Source organism: Vipera berus, assembly GCF_964194415.1.
Source record: "Vipera berus genome assembly, chromosome: 1".
In the NCBI taxonomy this organism is placed as follows: domain Eukaryota; kingdom Metazoa; phylum Chordata; class Lepidosauria; order Squamata; family Viperidae; genus Vipera; species Vipera berus.
In genome coordinates, this window is record NC_138202.1 from 108,840,525 (window position 1) to 108,864,616 (window position 24,092).

Sequence of the window (24,092 nt, forward strand, 5' to 3'; positions counted from 1 at the left end):
TTAATTTGCTTCACTTAGTATAGATACCAATTTAGGGGTTTAAGTATAATATTAAAACTATTCTTAGTCCAAATGGCAGAGATAGATTTTATTTCCTGTATAGAACTCTGGTGGCCCCTAGCTCCCTGGTTTAGACAAACAAGACACTATGATTAATCAGAGACTTCTGTTTGATGGATTGCTTAGTGTTAAGGAAAAGTGTTCAAATGCTCTGTATATAGACAAAAGGCCTGGTTATATTTTAGCTTAGTAAGTCAGGATATAATCTTCTAAAGGTGCAATTGGAGTTTGGGGATACCTCTTTCTCATCAGACTGTTGTCCTTGCATAATTTTCTTAGATGACTCATCTCCCCCTATTAAACAGAATAAATCAATTTTTATGTAAGCAAGCTCTCTACAGAAGAACTTCAGTGCAACTCTGTGCTATTCATTAGAGAAGTAGCCTTCTTGTTTACTGTGTATGTATAAAGTACTCTCCTTATGCATTTTCTCCAACAACACTATAATACTTAGAGGCTCTTAGCTTTTTCACGCCTACTTATTGAAAAGATTCCACTTAGTCATGAGAAAAACACCGACATCTTTAAGAATTATGATGCTCCTGTTTTCTTACCCTCCAGCGCTTTGGCAGATATGCCTGGAAGCATTCTTCTTGTATCACAGAGGGTGGTGCACAGAAGCAAAGCATCATTTAATCAAACTGACTTTGAGCAGTTGAAATCAGCCACTTGATGTTACTGTAATGAAGTTTTATTTTCTAACATTAACAGACTCCAGATGCATAGATATTCCCTCTGGAAACTACATTAAAATGAATGGAATAAATAAAAACTCACCCACCCCTGACTCCTGAACATGTTTTTTTTTTTTGGTTTTTGTTTAGAAGCAGGATCTTGTGTTTTAAAAAATGCATACAGTGGGGGAATCAAAATCACTAGTATGTATATAAATACGTTCTTATGGCTTCCATAGCAATCTGTCCTTATGGGTAAGGACAGTGGAAGCTGAAAAGTATGAGTCTGATACAGATACTTTATGTATATTTTTTGAAAGGAACAGCAGATATTCATATTTTATTTAATTACCCTTCTACAAAATATTTTTCAAGTGAAGAGTGGATGGAACAGGAGGGCCTGCTATTTTTACAAGACACACAGTTATCCAATGTCTTTAAATATTCCAACAGGAACAAGTCATCAAGCTTCTAAAAACCAATTTAAAAAAAACAACAACACTGTGTTTTACAGATAGCAATAGATCTACAGTCCCCAGGAAAGAGAACTAGGAAAATTAACTCCAGATACATACATGGAAAGAGTGCACAACATGATTTTTGTTTTATCTCTTTGGATTCAAGAATACAGGTTTTTCATCCTAAAGTCCTACTGAACATAGTATGTGGTTGGAAAATAAACTAAGATCGTAGAAGTAATACATCACTGTTTATGCACTTCACTTTTTCGATAAATGCCAATACTTTCTATAGTTTTGTGATAATCATCTGCTTTCAAACACAATATTTCTATTTCCAAATAACAACAACAACAACAACAACAACACACTGAAGTCAAGAAAAAGATTAGAGGTGAATACATCAAGAGAGTGAAGAAGATGTTAAAGTCCAAACTCAATGGAGGAAATACTGTGAAGGCAATCAACACCTGCGCAATTCCAGTCATTAGATACACAGCTGGAATAGTGGACTGGACTCAAGCAGAACTAAAAGCAATGGATAGAAGACCAGAAAAATAATGACAATGAATCATACCCTTCATCCATGCAGTGGATGAAGGCAAATAGGCAAATAGGTGGACATGGAATGCTGCAAGTACATCAGATGGTTGAAGAAGAAAAAATGGCTTTGGAAGAATATCTGAAGGACAATGATGAAGATGCACTGAAATTAGTATATCAGGAAGGCTTACTGACTACTGGAGAGACAAACTGGCCTAAAAGAAAGACTAAATGAAGAACAGAATAGAGGTATGGGAAGACAAGCACTACATGGCCAGTACATTTAAAAAAATAGCTAGGAAAGCAGATAATAACAAGACCTGGCAATAGCTAAGAGCAAGAAAGTTGAAGAAAGAGACTGAGGGACTAATTCTGGCTGCAGAAGACCAAGCCTTAAGGACAAATGCATACAAAGTCAAAATTGAGAAGACAGCGACAGACAGTAAGTGCCGCCTATGCAAAGAAGCTGAAGAAACAGTGGATCACCTGGTAAGCTGCTGTAAGAAGATCGCACAGACTGACTATAAGCAGCGGTATGACAAAGTAGCAACAATGGTGCATTGGAAGATCTGCAAGAAATATCATTTCCCTGTAAGCAAGAACTGTTGGGATCATAAAATAGAGAAAGTCATAGAAAATGATAAAGTTAAAGTGCTCTGGGACTTCAGAATTCAAAGAGACAAACATCTGCAACATAAGACCCCGGACTTAACAATTGTCGATAAGAAAGACAAAAAAGTCTGGATAGTGGACGTGGCAACGCCTGGAGACAGCAGAATAGACGAGAAAGAACTGGAGAAAATAACAAAATACAAAGACCTACAAATAGAAATAGAAAGATTGTGGCAAAGGTGAACAGGGGTAGTACCAATAGTAATAGGCACCTTGGGTGCAATCCCAAAACAACTGGACCACCACTTGAACACCATTGCCATTGACAAATTCGCCATTAGTCAATTGCAAAAGGTGGCCTTACTAGGAACTGCTTCCATCCAGCGACAATATCTGTAATACCATCAAACATCCACATCTGCCTATCCCAGGTCCTTGGTAAGGACTCAATAGGTAGACAAAAATGCCAAATCCAGTCTGAACATCTGGCTGACTGTGCGATGATCATCATCATCAACAACAACAACAACAACAACAATAGCTGGAAGGGACCTTGGAAGTCATCTAGTCCAACCCCCTGCTCAGGCAGGAAACTCTGTACTATTTCAGACAAATGGCTGTCCAGTCTCTTTCTTAAGAAGTTAAAATAAAAGGCAAGACTTAAAAGGCAACCAAAAATAGTTGTTGTTAAGTATAAACTTGTTCACGTCACAGAGGAAATGCAGAAATGAACAGTAAAACACAGAGGTTAAATATATAGTTAGAACATCATTGGATTAGTTATTGGGATTTTTATCTTGCCATGCTATTTGAGTCTCCTTAGCAATTTGACATATTTTGAGTCATGGCTAATCAAATAACCCAAAATGATGCATATACTGTAATCACTGATTGAAGTAATTCTATTTATCCCCCTGGACAGATCTCTTAAATAAAAAAGTATTTTGGGATAACAATGGACTTAACATTGTATTAATGATTCACTACCACAAGAAACAATGATGAAAATAATCATAGGGTTTTTGTTTTTTTAAAAAAATCAGATAGATGAGGATGATTCTCTAAATATCCTTGACTAGAAAATGGAATTTTGTAGGCGTTTTGTCTCTGAAAATGAAATTATCCAGGCAAAAACTGAAGGCTGTTGCTTTTATGTCCTGCAACAAGGCTTCCGAACATATGAACGTACATGCCGACTAAAACATACAAAGAACGCTGCAGGACTTGGGTTTGGCTAGTCTAAAGAAAAGAAGAAATAGGGGAGACATGATAGCAGTGTTCCAGTATTTGAGGAGTTGCCACAAGGAAGAGGTGGTCAAATTATTCTCCAAAGCACCAGAGGGCAGGACAAGAAACAATGGTTGGAAACTGATCAAAGAGAGAAGCAACCTGGAATTAAAGAGAAATTTCCTAACACTGAGGACAATCAACCAGTGGAACAGCTTGCCCTCAGAAATCGTGGGCGCTCCATCACTGGAGATTTTTAAAAAGAGGCTAGACAGTCACTTGTCTGAGATGGTATAGGTTATCCTGCTTGAGCAGGGGGCTAGACTAGAAGGCTTCCAAGGTCCCTTCCTATCCTATCCTATCCTATCCTATCCTATCCTATCCTACTCTACTCTACTCTACTCTACTCTACTCTACTCTACTCTACTCTACTCTACTCTGCTCTGCTCTGCTCTGCTCTGCTCTACTCTACTCTACTCTACTCTACTCTACTCTATAATCTAGCTGATCACTATTGACAACAGAATATTAATGTCAATCAAAACACTTCTTCTGAGAATATAAAATGGATAATTGTCATGGCATAAATCCCCATGGAACTCTTCTGTTCGGAAACTAGTTAACCCTCCTTGCAAACAGAGAAGAAGTACCAAGTTCTTTTAACTAAACAAAAGATATGAATTTTATATTTCCACAAGTGTGGAAGTACGAAAGAGCAGACACATTGGCAGTCTAGTGCAATACCTTCCAATAACTCAGCTGTCTAATATAACATTGAATAATATATCCACATACCGATTTACTCAAGAAAGGCTCAAAAATTATTTTCTTATAAAATATATTTGAGACCACATGATGAATCACTACATTTCAAATCAAATAAGTACAGGTAGCCCTCGACTTGTGACCACAATTGAGTCCAAAATTTCTGTTGCTAAGTGAAACATTTGTTAAGTAAATTTTGCCCCATTTTACGACCTTTCTTGCCACAGTTGTTAAGTGAATCCTTGCAGTTGTTACGTTAGTAACACGGCTGTTAAATGAATCTCGCTTCCCTGTTGACTTTGCTTGTCAGAAGGTAACAAAAGGGGGTCACATGACCCCAGACTCTGCAACCATGATAAATATGAGTCAGTTGCCAGGTATGCTACAACAGTTGTAAGTGTGAAAAATGGTCATAAGTCGCTTTTTTCAGTGTCATCGTAACTTTGAACAGTCACTAAATGAACTTTTGTAAGTCAAGGACTACCTATAGCTAAAATGTCTTGACAAGTGCCAGCACCAGCAAACAAATCCTGGATGGGCAAAATCAGACATTTTGGACAATAAATCTTAGGGAATTAATATAAACTGAAAAAATGCCATTGTCTTTTGCATGGTAGTTCTACACATAATTGAATGGGCTGTTTTCACAAAACTTAATATCAGAGAAACAATCCCAATGAACATGAAACCAGTAGTAACATTTATTTCTGGCTCCTGTTTGACCAGAGATTGGTCACCAGATTCATTCTGATAATACAGATTGTGAGTTCTTTGGATACAAGTTTAAAAATCATCTCCGTCAGAGACGAAGCCATATGTCTACCCTTAGTAATCTACCCATTATCCAGTTCCTTGGATAAGTTTCTGTAGACTCCAATGACCCATTTATTACAGTTCCATTGTCCAACATGTTTTCCTGTATATTATTTATATAGAAGCAGCTCTGTTAATTTTGTCCAGCTGCTTCAATTCTGAATTATTCTCTCCAGAAACATTGATACTACTGTGTTACGATTACAAAACACTTTAGCAAATGCCTCCCTATTCTGCATAGCTCAAATGAAAAGCGATTCCGGAGAAAAAGGACAGCTTCCAGAATATTTAAAAAAGGATTGCAAAAAGAGAGAAATAGAATGGTGGAAGAGAAGACTAAAATACAATGGATCACACTTCACTTGGATTTTCCTTTGCTGCTTTTCAACTTATACCAACAACATGCAATCATTTGCAGTAAATGTAATAAGACTAGTAGTAGCAGCCAAAGTATCTTTAAGACCTGAAAGAGAACTCACTATGTTTTTTCTGGCTTCTTTTGTCATTGTTGTAAGTTTTCTTTTGGACATGTCCAATTTGATGAGACCTTACTGTGTCCCAAATGTATTTAAGGTTACCTGTTCTGGTCTTTAACGGCCAGCATTTGTAGTCTAAATTCCCTTTTTAATAGTTGATGTGGGGTTTTGGCCTATTCAGCCTCCCCCACTCCCCAAATCATTACAGCCTTGAAATGACAATCAATAATTGAAAGCTGCTATTTGGCAGCCCCAGTAGACAGATTTCCTGTTCATGCAAATTACAGCTTCAGAAGAAGAAACTACTTTTGCATCCATACAGGGCAGAAAGATTTAAATTCTCCTTCCTGTTCACCCAAACCTGAATAATTATTATTTTCCCCAATACTAGATGTGCTGATATATTGAAGCCATCTTTTATCAAAAGTATGCTTAGACCTAGTCTGTCCCACTAACTAGAGTAAGCTTGGAATGCCCTGGACCATATTAGCCTGCAAGTATGGAAAAGTCAGTTTTGAATACTTCTCTTCATTAAAAACAAAACTAAAATATCTTTCTACCCCAAGCTGGACAATAGAGAGTAGCCCCAACAAGAAATAAAACTGCAGTGTTTAATTTCTTAATCTATTGAGTGAACATCAAAACTTGCTCCAATCTGTGACAGATTTTTAAACAGACACCATAGTATTTATAGAAACAACAAATGGCAAACACGCTTTAAAAGAGACACATTCTTTCACATAAAAAAGATAGAAATGTTCTTTTATTAGTTGTTTTCTCATGCACACAGTTGCATCCACATGCAGAGCATGATTTTACTGATGAACAAATGCTCTTATATTCACCCTCCTTTTATGTATGGAGGTTATGAATCATTCAACATGTCAACAACAAAATACTTCTTTTAGCAATAACACTTAGCTCTTATACTTATATACCGCTTCATAGAGCTTTATAGCACACTCTAAGCATTTTACATAAGGGACACGGTGGCTCAGTGGGTTAGGATCAGAAGGTCGGCAGTTTGGCGGGTCGAATCCCGAGTGCCGCATAACAGTGTGAGCGCCTGTTACTCGTCCCAGCTTCTGCCAACCTAGCAGTTTGAAAGTACGTAAAAATGCAAGTAGAAAAATAGGGACCGCTATGGTGGGAAGGTAACAGCGTTCCGTGCGCCTTTGGTGTCTAGTCATGCCAGCCACATGACCATGGAGACATCCTTGGACAAGCGCTGGCTCTTCGGCTTTGAAATGGAGATGAGCACCGGCCCCTAGAGATGGAAACGACTAGCACGCATGTGCGGGGGAACCTTTACCTTTATCTTTTTAAGCATTTTACAGAGTCAGCATATTGCCTCCAACATCTGGGTCCTCATTTTACTGACTGAGTATAGGCTGAATCAACCTTGAGCCAGTGAGAATTGAACTGCTGGCAGTCAGCAGAATTAGCCTGCAATACTGCATTCTAACCATGCACCACTAAGGCTTCTTTTAATCATCTCTCACACTTCTGCAATTGCAGTTAGCATTGTGATGCTAGAATATATACTGTAGTAAACTATTGCTGAGGAAAGAAGTTAATGTTCTCTGTATTAATCACATATTTCTAAAGGCATGTAGCTGCTTACGTCTATTTATTACCCATAAATGGGATACAATATTTGTATTGACATGAACTAAAGACATTATCTATGGAGATTCTCAGTCATCCAGATCAGACCTGAAGAAGCTTCCTGGATGAGAAGCGAAATATCTTCAAAGAAAAACAAGAAACTCCATTTCCTTTTGAAAAAGCATCTTTGGGACAAATAAAGACATCACTTTTTAAAATAAAGCTATGAAAAATAAAATTTACATTGGCACGTGAGACAATATTAATGCAATTGAAATTCTTGAAGTTAATCTACCATCCACACAATTTTAACTTGGTTTTACTGCAGAACAAACATAGTGAGGTTTTATGTTCTATCCCCAAGCCAAGAGAACAAGAGGATGAGAGAAATGTCTTGTGAGGCTAATAGAATGCGCCAGGGTGAAACTGAAGCCCACTCATTATTCCTTATCAGATATCCTATGTTTTGAGCTCTGTGATGCTTTGGATTCAGTTGTGAAAAATAAAATAATTAAACACACAAGGACAATATAGTGCAACTGAGGCTTCTAGTAGTCTGTCTGAAAACAAATTACACCAACCTTACACACAGGGCTCAATAGATATCTGATCTAATTCCTGATGTTTTTCAAGGTCAGGCTAACAGATTAGGGTCATGCCAGTGGGATGCTGTTCCATAATGCAGGCATTGTGACAAAGAAGGCATGCCTCCTGGTTCCTGATGGATGTCATTGTTTCAGAGAAAGGATTCAGAACATGCCTAACTTGACCTGATGGGACAAGCAGAATCAGATGGAGAGAGTCCTACAAATAATCTGGGCCTGTGCCATGTAGGCTTTACAGGTGATAGCTTAGCATCTTGAATTGCACCCGGAAGCCTACTGAAGATGAAGTCTGGATTAGCTGCAATTTTCTAATTCTCCTCAAAGATCACCCCATGTAATCACATTGCAGTAGTCCAACTGAATTGTGACTAAGATGTGAGTGATCATGACCAGAGTCTTTCAATTCAGTGGTTTGCATATGAGGAAATTTTACAAATGCCATTGTGGCTATGACAAACATTTGCACCTTAATCCCATAGTGTGTCCAAGGAGACACTAACTGCTCATCAATTCTACCACTCTGTCCAGAGTCAAGGATGGAAAATCTCTGGATTCAAGAGGTCCTAAAAACCATAGGTACTTGTTCTTGACAGGGTTAAGGAAAAGTCTGTTTTTCCCTATCCCAGTTTCACAGATTCCAGTGGGGAAAAAATCTTGAGCTGGGTGGAGCAGAGATATATAACTGAGTATCAGAAACAAAGCAATGATACTCAATCCCATATCCATGGAGAACCTTATGCAGAGGTTTTATGTAAATAGGAGACCCACCAAAAACTGTACCTCCCACTCCCAATCTCCTAAACCAATCCAGAAGTATACCATGTTCCAGAAGGGCCAGGATGGACATACCATCCAACAAGCTTGCCAAAGGTTTTTAACAGATGTGATTAGCACCGTTCAGTAATCAGCGTGAAATATGAAAATATGACTGAAATAAGGTCCAAATAATCCACTTTCTCCAAGGTTCTCTGCCATTGTAAGATTACCATCTTTTCAAAAACATTCTCTGAATAGGGAAGGTTGAAAACTGGATGAAAATTGTCCAGTTCCATTGGCTTCCTGAGAACAGCAGATCACTGCTTTCTTCAAAGCTGGCAGAATTGTCCTCTTTCTCCAGAGGCATTCACCATTGTAATGATCCAAACACGTGTCATCTCCTGGGAGGCCTTGACCAACCAGGAGGGACATAGATCTAAAACACAAAATCAGAGATCAAAGCCCAAGGATTATGTCCATTTCATTAGGACTAACAGGATTAAGTATTCCTTGTTAACTAAGTGTGACTTAATTTTTTGGGACCTGCCCAGAAGAGGTGCAGTTCAAAGCAAATTCAAGTGACTTTATCCAACAGATGTCTAGGACAATTCTCCCAGGGCACCTATAAAACCTGACCTGGTTCCTCTTTACTTAGAAGTGACTGGATCACCCTAAACAGGCCTGCCTTTTGAAAATTTATAATAAAATAATAAATTTTAGATAGGGCTCGCAACTTGGGTGTCCTCCTTAACTCACAGCTCAGTTTAGAAGATCATATAGGAGCTGTGACCAAGGGGGCTTTTGCCCAGGTTCGCCTGGTGCGCCAGTTGCGGCCCTATTTGGACCGAGATGCCCTACGCACAGTCACTCATGCGCTCGTGACCTCTCGGATAGACTACTGTAATGCCTACATGGGGCTGCCCTTGAATACCACTCGGAGGCTCCAGCTGGTGCAGAATGTGGCCGCGCGAGTTGTGATGGGGATCTCCCGATACTCCCATGTAACACCTCTGCTCCATGAGCTACATTGGCTTCCAGTTGTCTTCCGGGTGAGATTCAAGGTGCTGGTGATGACCTATAAAGCCCTAAATGGCATGGGTCCAGATTATTTACATGAGTACCTTTAGCCGGCGTTAACTTCCCATCGTCCTGTGCGCTCCCACAGAGAGGGCCTCCTCAGGGTGCCGTCGATCAGGGAATGTCGACTGGCGGCCCCCAGGGGGAGAGCATTCTCTGTGGGTGCGCTTGCCCTCTGGAATCAGCTCCCTGTTGAGCTCTGGATGGCTCCCGACCTTCGCTCTTTCCGCCGCGACCTGAAGACTTAGCTATTTGAACTTGCCGGCCTGGACTGAGGGACTGAGATTTTAGATTTTAAATTTTACATTTTAGAACGTGTTTTATTGTTTAGGGCTACTTGGTTTAATTTATTTTAATTTTTGTATGTTATGTGTTGTATATAGCGTTTTAATTGCCCTGTACACTGTCCCGAGTCCTTCGGGAGAGGGGCGGTATATAAATCCAAATAATAAATAATAAATAAATAAAATAATATTTTTTTGCTGCTCATCACCACAGTGCAATCCTTAAGGATGCTTACCTGTGCTTGGTTGGATTCACTCTTTGTTTTCCATTAATAGTGCTTTTGGATCTCATACACCATTTCATTTCCCAAAGGGCTTCTACATATATACAATTTGATCCAAAGCCATAGTCACCCTCTCATTCCAAGAAGAGCCTAAGGCCTTAGTAGAACAGCATGGGACAATCCTAAGTTCCCTCTGAAATTCAACAGTCCATGAGGTACCCACGGCAGTTCGGTCAACCAAGTCCCTCCTTGTGATGGGTGGAGGTGAGGGCTGAAATTTAAAACTAACTAGAGTGATTTAACCAGGTCTTGCCAAAGTCAAGGTTTTCAGCTAATCAAACTCCTAATTTCAGAAGATCTCTAAAGCAAGGGAAAGGAATCTGCTCCTGCAATAAAGGATAACTTTATAACTAATATTTTCACAGTCAATCATTGTGGAATGATTGCATGTTATTTTTTAGAAATACACTATCTGTCAGAATCCATTTATATCACATTCATAAATGTATGTTTAAAACATTATTGCCCCCCCATGGATTCTGCCATCTTCCAAGGAAGGAGGAGCGCATGTGGATTCAGCCTGCCTTAGGTTATTTCAAAGACCAAGAAAACCTTTTGAACTGGGGGGAACAAAAGGGAGGGTTAGAGAAGAAGGCATCTGGCCTGTTTTCTTCATTTAATTCTGTAGAGGAAGAAGACAATAACCATAAAGATTCAAAGTTCCTTTTTCCCCACGAAAGGGATGACATGAAGTAAAATGATGGGGGCTGACCAAATGGGGTTGAGGGAAGGGGGGTTGAACCGGGAACCCTTTATAAAGTTTCAATTTGTAAAACAATACTAAGTCCTGTCTTGTATTTCCACAACCAAGTATGTCCTAGTAAAAATTCCTTTTGGACTAGAACTGACTCCAAGAGTTTTTGTTCTCCTAAGACGTGAATTGGGGTGGGTCCTGACACTATCCTTTTAAATTTCAGTTTCCTCTCTCCTCTCTGTAGAGGCATTATTATGCAATGCACAGTGTTAGCACTGACAAGAATGTTTGTTACATTTAATTAAAGATATTAATTTTGCAAAGAACAAAAATCACTGAGCCGACTACTTCTCTTTTTTTTTCCAGATCTCCCTTTGGAAAATTACCTTCATTAGCACCGATTCACTGAGCTTCTCCCTGTTGACAATTTTTATAGCGACCTTTTGACATGTTACACAATGAACTCCCAACTTCACAAGTCCTGGGGAAAAGAAAGAGAAAGAACACTGGTTAGATGCATATTCAGTTATACGACAGCTGCATCTTATTCGAATCTCTTTAATATGTACACACCACACACACACACACACACACTTTTTTATTGGCCCTTCTTCCTCACAGAATAATGGATACATTTAAAATTTGTCCTGCACAAACAAAAGTATTAAGTGCCACATTTAACTTTTCCTATAATTTATGCAATTCAGTTTTCCCTAATCTACTAGATCAATTAGAAGGAACATTTTATTAAACAACTAAAGCTTAATTATGTAGGGAGGATCAACTCATTCTTTATCTTGGTTTTCAAGAGCTCCAATTATCAACAAAATTGCATAATTATCTCCATCACCCATAATTTGTAGGAAAGCCACTATCTTAGCATACTGTATTTATCCTTTTAAGCATCTTTCAAAAGACAAACCTAGCAAATTCAGAGCACCTAGATGCAGAGGAGTTATTTAGAGATATTAGAGCTCTCTAATACAGCAGCAGGTTAGAGTTACTTTTTAGAAACAAGTCAAGGATTAAATTTACTCGGTGCTGAAACTATTTTGCAATTCAGGACTTGTTTTATTTTTATTTCACTCTAATCTTCACAAAATTATCAGATCAATTCACTTAAATGTTTATTTTGATGGAATCTTACTTCATAGTTCAATAAGAATAAAATTTCTTGATTGTTACTACTTTCTCAATTAGCACATCTTGCTATAGAATAAATTGATCAGCTGTCAGTTCTGATTTCATTAACTCTATAAATTGGCTTTCAAATCACCAACATTAAGAGCATCATCATTCTGTTCTGACCACTCCCAATGTGCTTTGACAGTTTTTAATATTTGGATCAATGGTTTTCAAGCTCAGTAAGTTTCAGGTGTGTGGACTTCAACTCCCAGAATTCCTCAGCCAGCATTGTCCACATATCTTAAGGTGGCTAAACTTGAAAAAGAGTGACTTAGACTGATTAACTCTTAACTTTTATCAAATTATACCTATAACTAAATCAACTTTTCTGATTAAAACCTAAATCTCTTTTCTTTGTTACTCCCCCAAAACTTTCTGACTTGATGATCAAGATGGCATTTCCTCCGGTCAGCTTCCACATACCCAAGAGCACAGTTGCAGAAACATCTGTTGTGTGGGAGAGAAAAGATCTATGCCTCCCCTGTGCCAACATTAGCCTAGTCAACAAATTTCCTTTGATCTCAAACACAGAGCTTCACTAGAAGCAGAGCTTATAATTGTAGGTCAGGAAAGAAAAGGAGGTGTGGGGTGGGTGAGGGAGGACAGAACGACAAAAGTGAAGCTAACATCATCTTTTCATTTTTAATGAAAACCTGATGAAAGCTCTCTGGTCTTTTCTACCAAAAGAAATAAACCCCAAGATAGCAGAAAAGGAAAGATTGGCTCAAGAACAAAATAACAGGTATAAATATTCAGGAGGTGCACCTGTTAATGACACCCTGACAAATTCTATAGAAGGTAAATACGCCTACACATAGATACTTAAAAAGATATAGGGCATTATTGGGAGGGAGGACACTCTGGAAGTCAATAAACAGATCCTACATATTCATTTATGGAAATTATTCCTGCAAAATAAGCATACTTAAAGTATGTATCCTTTATTCCGTTTGCTCTGTAAATGCATTGAAGAAGAGACATAATCTTTCAACAAGAAGGCTAGTGAGCTGTCTCCCATTCTGGAGGTAAATGCTGAAAGATAGACTGCACCTAATTCATCACAATTTTTTCCCTTTTATTGCCAACAGTCGTATCAATTAATTCCTATAGTCACTGCTTTTTTTGTAAAAGAAAAAGGTGCTGGAACTCACACATGTCATACAACCCACCTTGCTTACCCTACAAGGTTCCATCCAAAAAAGGTGCATAGAACTCTGAGCGTTCTATGACAAAAAAAGCCCTGCCTATAGTGTAGATTGCATACAAACTCATGTCCCCCTTCTCACATTTTTTGCATCACCTACTCATGGGGAATTATTTAAAAATGTATACATAAGTGTAGCTTTGGCTACCTGGTAACCCAAAAACTCTGGAACAGCTTCCTGACAGCCCTACATGAGTTGTTTGACAGTATGTATATTTGTATAAATATAAACAAGAGATGGGGAGAGAAGTCTTCTATAGTTCATAAGTGCTGGAACATTTTCCAAGATTTGTACAGAAGATGTAATATATCTCTAGGTCAGTGTTTCTCAACCCTTCTTCATTCCTTCAAGCCTTTGCAGACCCTCACACCCCGTTAGGGGCCTGCGGACCATAGGTTGAGAATCACTGATCTATGTTCATCACACTGGGAAAGGCTGCCTACAGGGTCTATTACACCATTCTCAAACCACAAATATAAAGCTGCCAGATAATAGCACATAGTCATAGATGGTGAAATAAGCTTCCTATCACTATAGGAAATGCTTTCAGAAAATACTCTCCAAATTTATGCTAACAAGGAACAGAATTTCAGCACTTAATGACTTCAACTCTCTCATTGTATATGGATAATAATGTTTACTTACTTGCCTCCAAGGGACTCTACAAGGATTGATTCTCATAAAATATTTTGAGAAGGAATATTAAATCTGATGTTAAAGTAAGCATTATTACCAACATTACAATGGAATTTAATATAGGGAAGAAAATTAAGGAATTGTAATAAGCTTTAACACTACTGTTTTGTCTGAACATTCAGCAGTACACCATATTTATCCTCTGGGTTAACTGTTATCCTTTTTATAAATTTAAAGGCATTATAGCCATAGAAATCAAGAATTCCAATGTATATTAAAACCAATAGGATGAACTACTACTTTTGTCTTCTAATTAAGCCAATGTTTGTTTGCTTAAAGGAACTGTTAGCTCTAATTATTGTGCATAAGATTATAGCCTGTTATCAAGTGATGCCCAAAATATATGTTGTTGTTTCTAACTGTACACCAGAATAGATCAAATTTCTTTAATGGACTAATGAAAGTGTCCCACATTTTAATGAGGCAATTTTAACCACTGGCTCATCAATGCTAATATAACAGGCTGTTCTTGGGAATGTTTGTAATAATTGTTCTTACGTTGGATATCAACTTTAATTACAGACTTATCTAACCAAGCATTTTGGTGCCTTACTGGAATTCTTACATACTCTGCCTAAGCTGAAAACAATAGATAGATAAAGCCAGAGGAATCAAGATCTTACCCTTCCATTGCAGGCATAGGTACATATGTGCAAGCTCTCTTTACTGACCACCCTTCATTCCAAAAAACACAAACACAAATCAAGCTGATTTTAGACTTAACAATTTGGTTAAAAGCAACCTGAAAGACTTCTTTCAGTATCATGGAAGGACAAAAGAGATAATTCTAAGATAACTATTGCTGATTACTGAAACCAAACCAATCCTTCACACTTGCTTACCAAAAAGCAATCTAGACAGGACAAAACAAAACCCAACAACAACAACACACTGGAAAGAAATGAACTGTTGTGGCAATAGCATATGTAGTAGATCTGGCTTTTGGGAAAAACCAAGCTCTGGTTGGGAGAGAGAAAATTATGCCCTCTCTGTCAGAAGGGAAGAATCAAGACCACACATTAAGCTCCAGTTAAGCTGATTTATTGCTCATGTCTATACATAGGAATCAAGTCAGCCAACAGTCAGCACTAAATTGGTGCTAGATAACAACTCCAGGCTAATTCCTCTCCAGGCTCTGCCTCTCCTTCCTCCCTGTTTCCCTCAAACCTCATTGTTCTGATCACTTCTTCTTGATGGTATGTAGTCTATATTTCAGGTTTCAATATTTTTTTGGAAAGACTTTGCGCTAGCTGAATAAAGAGGCACTACAAAAAGGTATGTGTGTCTCTGGGTGTATAAACACTGATGGCATATATTTTCAAGTACTTCAATGACTCTGAAAATGATGTGATAAATATCATTGCAGCCTGTATTCTTGGTACATGCTATGTGGGTAGGAATTATTTCTTTCCAAAGGGCCAAGTCTTCACTCGCCTTTGGAAGGCTAGAAGAAGCAGGGCCACCTTTGCCTTGAGTAAACAAACTCTTCCAAAACAGGGAATATTCCCACAGAGAATGGCTGATTTTGAGACCTCCTCCCAATGTATTTTGGGAGGGGACTTTCACTAGATGCTTCTGAGTTCTCTAGGTGGGCAGACAGCATTTACCTGAGAAATGTGATATCTTAATACTCAGAGCCCAAGTCCTATAGGATAACGACTAGCACCTTCTACTGCACGTAGGACCTACAGTAACCCATGCAGCTGCTTACGGCAGTGTAACGTGGAAATATTGAGACTGTTCAATAAACATACAAGCTGCTACGTTTTCTGGAAACTGCAGTTTCTGACTAACCTTCAAGGGCAACCTTTCGAGGGAAAAACAGGACCTACATTTCTGCACATACATAAAAGAAGAGGGTTCCATAAAAGTCCCTGAATATGGAAGGGGATGAAAAGGCGTGAAAGGGATGAAAGATTCTGAATTAGCACAAAAGAATACATTTGATTTGGCTGAATTCTGGCAAGACTGTGAGGCTTTAGGTGTGTGGAGTGTCAAGATCTGGGACGTTAACATCTTTAGTTCTGGATGAGATGGCACTACCCCAGATAGACCTAGTCCGCAACTTGGGGGTTGTCCTAGACTTAAGACTCCTACTCAAACAGCAGGTGGCAGTCGCGGCTAGGAGACCCTTTGTATAACTTTGCTTTACATGCCAGTTGCAGCCTTTCCTAAATCAGGAGTGCCTGTGCTCAGTCACTCAAGCCCATGTCATCTCATGGCTGGACTACTGTAATGTGCTCTACATGGGGCTACCCTTGAAGAGCATTGAGAAGCTATAGCTAAATATATCTGATATACAAAAACAAGAGTAAGTTATAAGAAAAGCACGTCACACATGTCAACTAACGCATCATATGTAATAACCAAGCCCTGTAGGATACTGTTTTACTGAAGTTATTGTTATTGCCACAGTGCAAATTGGTTTTTTTTTTAAAAAATATACTTTTGGAGGAAACTATAATTTTTATTCACACTGGACCAGTTGTAGCCTCTGAGACAAAAATTGCACAACTCTTATCAGAAGTGAGTTCCATGATTAAGTCCGGTCTACCCACCCTAATCACTACAGAATGGAAGAATCAAAGTCTATCTGTAGGGTATTTTTTTCAAGCCTCATTAATCCATCCTCTTGGGTAGAAGAGAGGAGATAGGAGACACAGAGAAACCCCTGACTGTCTTTCTTTGGTAAGCTATCTTTGAGAAACATGCAAGTGTAATTAGGTCACATCTGTATAACAAGCCCTGCTGTGCTGCCTTGGTCTAGTGATCAACTGAAAAGGATTGATGCAGTGCAAAAGAAAAAAAAATCGTGGGAGAAAGGACACACCAGGGAGATTACACCTCTCATTTTCTTTTAATTGATGTTTCAGTCCTGTTCACTTGCTCTGTACTAATTTACACCCCCTCCTTTACCTACTCCCACGTCTGCCTTTGAGGTTTTTTTCAAGCAGGCAGAACCAAGGTAACTTTCTTCTGAGTAGGGATTTCCTGTAGCACATTCCTGTTTTGTACTTTACACTTAGTGATGCTGATACAATCATGAGCATTTATTCTTCATTAGCCTTATTTTGATTAGAAGAATCTGAACAGTTAAAACTATGCTTGATCCCAAACTTTGCACAATCAGCTTTATGACCCTCCTCTACGTAGTAGTGTTCTAACAGAAATGTGGATCAAAGTATCATGACAGCCAAACCCAGAATCAGTCAGTGGGAAGGATTTTTCTTTTCTTTCTTCTCTCTCTCTCTCTCTCTCTTTCTTTTTCTTTCTTTCTTTCTTTCTTTCTTTCTATCTATCTATCTATCTATCATCTATCTATCTATCTATCTATCTATCTATCTATCTATCTATCTATCTATCTATCTATCTATCTATCTATCTATCTATCTCAGACCATACTCTTACATTATCACATTTAGCTTACAGAAATGCAAGGTCTTTGAAAATATTTGAGAAACAACAAAAGATTAACACAGAGTACCTAAGTATTAACAGAACAACAGAGTTGGAAGGGATCTCAGAGGAGGAGACTCTAAAGCATTTCAGACCAATGGCTGTCCAATCTCTTCTTAAAAATCTCTAGTGATGGAGCACCCACAGCTTCTGGAGGCAAGCTGTTCCACTGATTAGCTGTTCTCCATGTCAGGAAAGTTCTCCTTAGTTCTAGGTTGGTTCTCTTCTTGATAAGTTAACTTCTGTTACTTATTGACTGAGACCAGACATAAAGAATGTGGTCTTACCTTTTCTTTCATTGCACAGGTATTATTTCCAGGTATGTTAAAAAGCTGGTTTTAGCATTTATACTCAGATAACCTACATCTCCACCCTCTTCGACTGAAGACCTTCCTTAAGATTTCTTAGCTTTTAACAGGAACAGCATCTCCACTAGGCCTTTGCAGCTGTTTGCAGTTGGCTTTCGAATGTTCTTCTTAAAAAGGCTTGCCTAGTTTCTACAGTGAATTATTTTCAGTAGTGAGTAAAAAAATTAAAAAGACCCCCCCCTGCAGATTAAATAGACTTTCTATTTCAAGTAGCTTTTTGCCTCAGGATATCAGTAGTTTGCCGTTTTATAGTTTCTTATTATTAGGTAATCTTTTCATGTATTGTCAAGTATTCAAATAGCTCAATTGTGAACTTGAAAAACAAATTATAAATACTCCAAAAATAATGAAGTAACTAAATGGTAGCCAGCAGCCTTTGGACATGTGTAAATAAATAACCACTACAATATTTGAGAACACAAAGGAAACAGAATAGTGGGGGGGGGGAAGGAAAAGCAAGTCTACTTAGAGGGAAGAATTTAATTATTTCCTACATATTGCTTTAATTTACATAACTAGTGCAATTCAATTATTTATTTATTATATGTTTTCTCTGCTAAATACGTAAAATGTTCTGGGTAGATTGCAAAATGGTTTCAAAGAGCCAAACCACAAAGCTAATAAAGCAGCAAAATACATCCATAAACAGCAGTGGAGAAAAATGCAAAAAGAAAAATATATGAAGGGTATTACCTAGCTTGGGTGGCACGATGGTTCAGTGACCAAAGCGCTCAGCTGGAAAGCCGGCAGCCCGGATTTGAGACCCAAGCGTCACGCGATGGGGTGAACTCACATGCTCACCTTATCTCCTGCCAACCTAGCAGTTTGAAAGCATGCAATGTGAGTAGATAAATAGATACCACTTCAAGGTACCTATGATAACAGTGCTCCATAATGTCATGCTGGCCATATGACTGCAGAAATGTCTTTCGACAGCGCTGGCTCAACGGCCTTGAAATGGAGATGACTAGTAGAGTAAAATCTGCAGGGACTCCTTTACTCTTTACTACCTACTTTACTATGGACATTTAAAATAAAAGATAAATACAGCAATGCTTAATAAGAAATATATCTCACTAACGACATTCTAGAAACAGATGCCCATAACTGAAAAGACATGGCATTGGGCCTGCTTTTCTTTTCCCATTGAATCTGCCTATCTGGTAATATCTGCAGAATGGGTAATTTCATGGTAAGAATTACCCAGAATGGGTAATTTCATAGTAGGTGGTGTACCTTTTCCATCAAGCATCTGCTCTCTGTAACTATGTCTGTTGGACATTCAAACTGCTTTGACTCTGATATCTTTTAAATGGGCCTTGAAGCCTGGCATTTTCCCCAGGTGCTAGGCTCAGAAAACATATGCTACTCTGGGAATTTTATTAATATGTTTGATGTGCTAGTCTCTGACTTATCACTTTTTCTTTATGTTTTTACCTAGTGTTTACCTAGTACAGCATCCATCCTTTAAAAGAGTGAATTATTTATTGTTGTTTATAGTTGTATCTGAGAACTACATTCAGCTAAATTTAGAACAGAACAGAATAGAGCTGGAAGGGACCTTGGAGGTCTTCTAGTCCAGCCCCCTGCTCAAGCAGGAGAACCTATACCATTTCAGACAAGTGACAGTCTAGTCTCTTCTTAAAAACCTCCAGTGATGAAGCACCCACAATTTCTGAAGGCAAGCTGTTCCACTGGTTGATTGTCCTCACTGTTAGGAAGTTTCTCCTTAATTCCAGGTTGCTTCTCTCTTTGATCAGTTTCCAACCATTGTTTCCTGTCCTGCCCTCCGGTGCTTTGGTGAATAACGTGACCCCCTCTTCTTTGTGGCAGCCCCTCAAATATTGGAATACTGCTATCATGTGACCCATTTCTTCTTTTCTTTAGACTAGCCCACAGGTCTGCAAACCGCGGCTCCGGAGCCGCATGCGGCTCTTTCAGCCGTCTCCTGCGGCTCCTGGTCCTCTGCCATGTGCAGTCCAAAAAAAAAAGTGGGACTAAAAAAGTTCAACCAATCAATTCAAATATGCAGGGTAGGTGCATATCTCACCTTGGCTCCACTCTTCAGTCAAACCCTGTTCTGCGCATGTGCGCATGGACATCCATGCGCACATATTTTTGCGGCTCCCAGTTTTTCCTTTTGTGAGGGAACCAGTTCCGAGTGGCTCTTTCACTGTTTGAGGTTGCTGACCCCTGGACTAGCCAAACCCAAGTCCTGCAGCCGTTCTTCATATGTTTTAGTCTCCAGGCCTTTGATCATTTTAGTTGCTCTTTTCTGAACTTTTTCACATCTTTTTTGTAGTATGGTGACCAGAATTGGTTGCAGTATTCCAGGTGTGGTCTTACTAGGGTTTTATAAAGCGGTACTAATACTTCGTGTGATCTTGATTCTATGCCTCTGTTTATACAACCCAGGATTGTATTAGCTTTTTAGGCTGCTGCTGCACACTACTGGCTCATAGTCAAGTCATTGTCCACTAGGACTCCAAGGTCCCTCTCACAGTTAATGTTTTTGAGCCAGGTCTTACCTAATCTGTACTTATATCTTTGATTTTTCCTGCCTAAATGTAAAACTTCGCTTTTCTCCACATTAACATTCATTTTGTTGGATAGGGCCCATTGTTCAAGTTTGTCAAGATCTTTTTGGATCTTGAGCTTATCTTCTGGGGTGTTGGCTATTCCTGCCAATTTAATATCATCTGCAAATTTGATGAGTTCCCCTTCTATTCCCTCATCTAGTATTTCTTTTAAAGATTATGAAATAAATCCCCCTTAAAATGGATTTAAAAGTTAAACAACAACATAAAAATATTGGGGCTCCATAACAATGACTTGTAATTTCATTTGCTGTTATATCTAACAAAGACTCTTTTTTCCCCTTCTTCAACAAGGGGTCCTGAAAAGTCACCACTATTTTGAATGGCAATTTCTCTGTTGTTAAATGAGAAAGGCAAACTTGGCCATTTTAAGATGAGTGGATTTCAACTCCCAGCCTGCCCCCACCAGCAAGAAAACTGAAATGGGTGCAGAAGGCTCAGCTCTGTATATATAGTTCCTATTCTCCATTTTCTCCAACCTTAATATGATGAATGGAAGATCTGAAGGATACTTCTGTTTGATACCAGTGGAACTCTTAGGCAGAAGGTGCCCTGATGAATCAAGAAAGAAGAGTCTTTTCCTTCTGAGTAAACGCAAGCAGAATTATAACCATGACATTCAACATGCAAAACTAGAATTGCAAAGGTTCAAGCAAAGCCATAGGCAGGGGGAAGCTGAAATTTTAACCTCAGTCGTAACACTTGAACAGCACTTAAAATTCCCCAGTATTCTGAACATGTCAAATTTCATGCCTCTAATTCATTTTTTTAAATATATAATTGGATTCTCTGGCTGAAAGCCAGCATGCTGTGATGATTAAGGTGCAAGCTTAGGAGTGGAGAGGCTCAGATGCTAGTCTACCTTTAGGCATAGAAAAACTAGCTGGATGACCTCTGAATCTCAACCGAAATCAGCATCAGGGTATAAGACAAGCCATCTGAAAATGAAAACTCTTTGTAGCAACAGGTATTGCTGTAAGAATTGGGCAAGCTCAGGGCAAAACAACCCAATTCTGCAACCAAGTATGACAAATGCTCAGAAACAAAATACCTTAAATCAGACATGTCAAACACAAGGCCCGGGGGCCGGATCCGGCCCGTGAAGTGGTTTCATGCGGCCCGTGAAGCCATCCTGGAAACAGTGAGGGAACGGCCCCCACTGCCTTGGCCCTGCCCCAGAGACCCTCCTTCTGCCAGAGACCCTCAGATCTGTCCCACTCCTGCCCAGGCCCCCATAGGCACCCTTGATGCGAACGATGTAGAGCTGGCCACGCCCACCCAGTAGGCCATACGCACTCTAGCCATGCCCACCCAGTGGGCCACACCCACCCAGGCCACACCCACCCGGCCCCCTGAGGGCAACCGCAATGCTGATGCGGCCCTCAATGAAATTGAGTTTGACACCCCTGCCTTAAATTCTCTTCCCACTCTATTAAATCTGACTGTTTAATCATAGTGCAGCAACTCAGTACTATACAGTCTAGCCACAAAGGAACATCTGTCCAGCTTTAGCTAATTTTTAAAAAACGGTTGGTGGTTGGACAGGAATAAGCAGAAAACCATAGGGCTGAGGACTACACTTGGAACGGAAAACAAACAAAAAAAAAATAAACAAAGGAAGAAAGCAGCAGTAAGTGACTTCTTAACTGTCACCATCAAAGCTACATGGAGTGTAGCTGGAATCATCAGGAACTTTTGATTCAAAAGAGTCCTTTCCTACCTTTACAGAATTAGCAAATAAATAGAGAACATAATAATATAACATACAGTATACAGTTGTTGTTGCTTTTTTTTATTTATAAAAGCCCAGTTTTATAACTCTTCTGTGTCAGTTATTTCTCAAGTATAGCAAGATTAAAGTCATCAGAGGAAAAGTTTTATCTAGATTTAGGATATTTCCACATGCAAATGAAATGCACTTTGTGGTTTTAGTTGCAGTAACTTTAATAAAGACACCAAGAGGATTCTTTTTGAGAACAAGCGTCCCGTTAATATCAGTTCACTCAAAGCCGATAAGGTGCCCTCCTGACCCTCTTAATCCGTTAGAGCACTAACAGAGTTTCCACCAGCTGCTGGGTTTTCAAAATTCACCCAAGAGAGACATCGGGGTCATTGTGCCTATACCTGAACAAAATACAAAATGATATAGTAAGGCTGTAGCTTTGGATTCCAACATTGCAGATGTTCGAAGACACAGCATTCAACTGACACATCGCCAATGCAGCTCACAGAATTTAGCACAGCAACAGTCTGTGCTAAAGGAAGATGGATTAACCACTGAGCAGCGTAAGAGGCTTGTTTGAGCCTTTAAGCAGGGGGGGAAGAAGGATTAAATTATAATAATAGCCTTAGGTTGGAAGGCCTTCTGAAATTTCACGGATATTTAGAGTAACCTCTGAAATTTAGACCTTTGACCTAATAGAAATTGAGATTGTTGCAGGAACGGGGGAAAAATGCACATTGCAATGGGGGAATGTTCTTTTTTTTCATTTTTGGGCATGAATCTCCTTTTTAAGTATTTGTGCTACCATTTATCTGCCTATGATTCGGTCATCTCTCCATGCGAGATCAGCACAGCATTATGTTTTGTATGATATAGTACTGTTCTTTAATTTGCATACTTAATAGTGCATCTCTACCTCTTTCAGCTAGATAGCCGTTTGGGGCAGTAGTTGTGCCTGAGGTGAAAAAGCGAATCCAAGGAATTTGTAGGTCAGATCACCCCAAAATTACTGAAGTAGCAAAATGTGCTCCTATGAGAAGAATAGAAGATGAGGAAGAAGACACTCTATTACTGGATTTTTCTTTGGAAAAGAAAAGCCTGCCCTATTGGACAGTTTACAGTGGGTGGCCCTTACCACACCATTTTTTTAGGGCACTGAAAACTTGTTTTTTTTAATTAATTTAGAAGATTTATACTGTATTGGCACCCTTACTAAAACCACATTTCTAGGTGGTTTACAACAGTTTTCCCTTGGGCAATGGGTCAAGAGTTTAGGTAAACTCAATCTCAGAAGGATTATTTATGTAGACACCTGAGCTATCTCAGGCATGGTATATTTTTAATTTTGGTTCTGGCTATTCTGTTCTTTTTAATGTGATGTTAGCCACTCAAGAGTTACACGTTGGGTGAGTAGACATGCAAATTGAATGAATGAATGAATATGGAAACTAGGTTTGAAGCAATTCTTTTCCTTCAGACAAATTCCATGAGAATCTGGAATTCAGATGTGGGTGTCAAACTTCACACTAGAGTCATGGGCTATCTGAAGGTCCTGGATGATCAGAAAACATTTCGGTTTTATTTATTAATTTGTTTCAAGGCAGGGTAAGGTTGGGGTCAAATAGACCTTTGGAGTAAGAGTATTCCAGAAAGCAGCCATGGGAACAGAGAAGACACACCTCCAAAATCCCACATGATGGCAACGTTTTACTGAAAAGAACCAGGTCATGCTTGGGTCTTATGAGACATGGTGGCACAGTGGTTAGAATGCAGTATTGCAGGCTAATCCAGGAGTTCGATCCTCACGGTTGACTCAGCCTTCTATCCTTCCAAGGTGGGCAAAATAGGAACCCAGATTGTTGTGGGGGAGGGGCAATATGCTGACACTGTAAACCGCTTAGAGAGGGCTGTAAAGCACTGTGAAGT

General features: G+C 39.1%; 1 protein-coding gene across 2 annotated transcripts in view; it reads right to left on the reverse strand.

Moving 5' to 3' along the window:
* The window catches only part of BRSK2 (BR serine/threonine kinase 2), a gene marked incomplete at its 5' end in the record, with an annotated part of 464,582 nt that overhangs the window by 220,526 nt on the left and 219,964 nt on the right, over positions 1 to 24,092 (reverse strand). For both annotated transcript variants that reach the window (XM_081315319.1, XM_081315318.1), the window contains one exon: positions 11,323 to 11,417. In XM_081315319.1, coding sequence (XP_081171445.1) covers positions 11,323 to 11,417 — 95 coding nt within the window. The remainder of the gene's footprint in view (positions 1 to 11,322; positions 11,418 to 24,092) is intronic.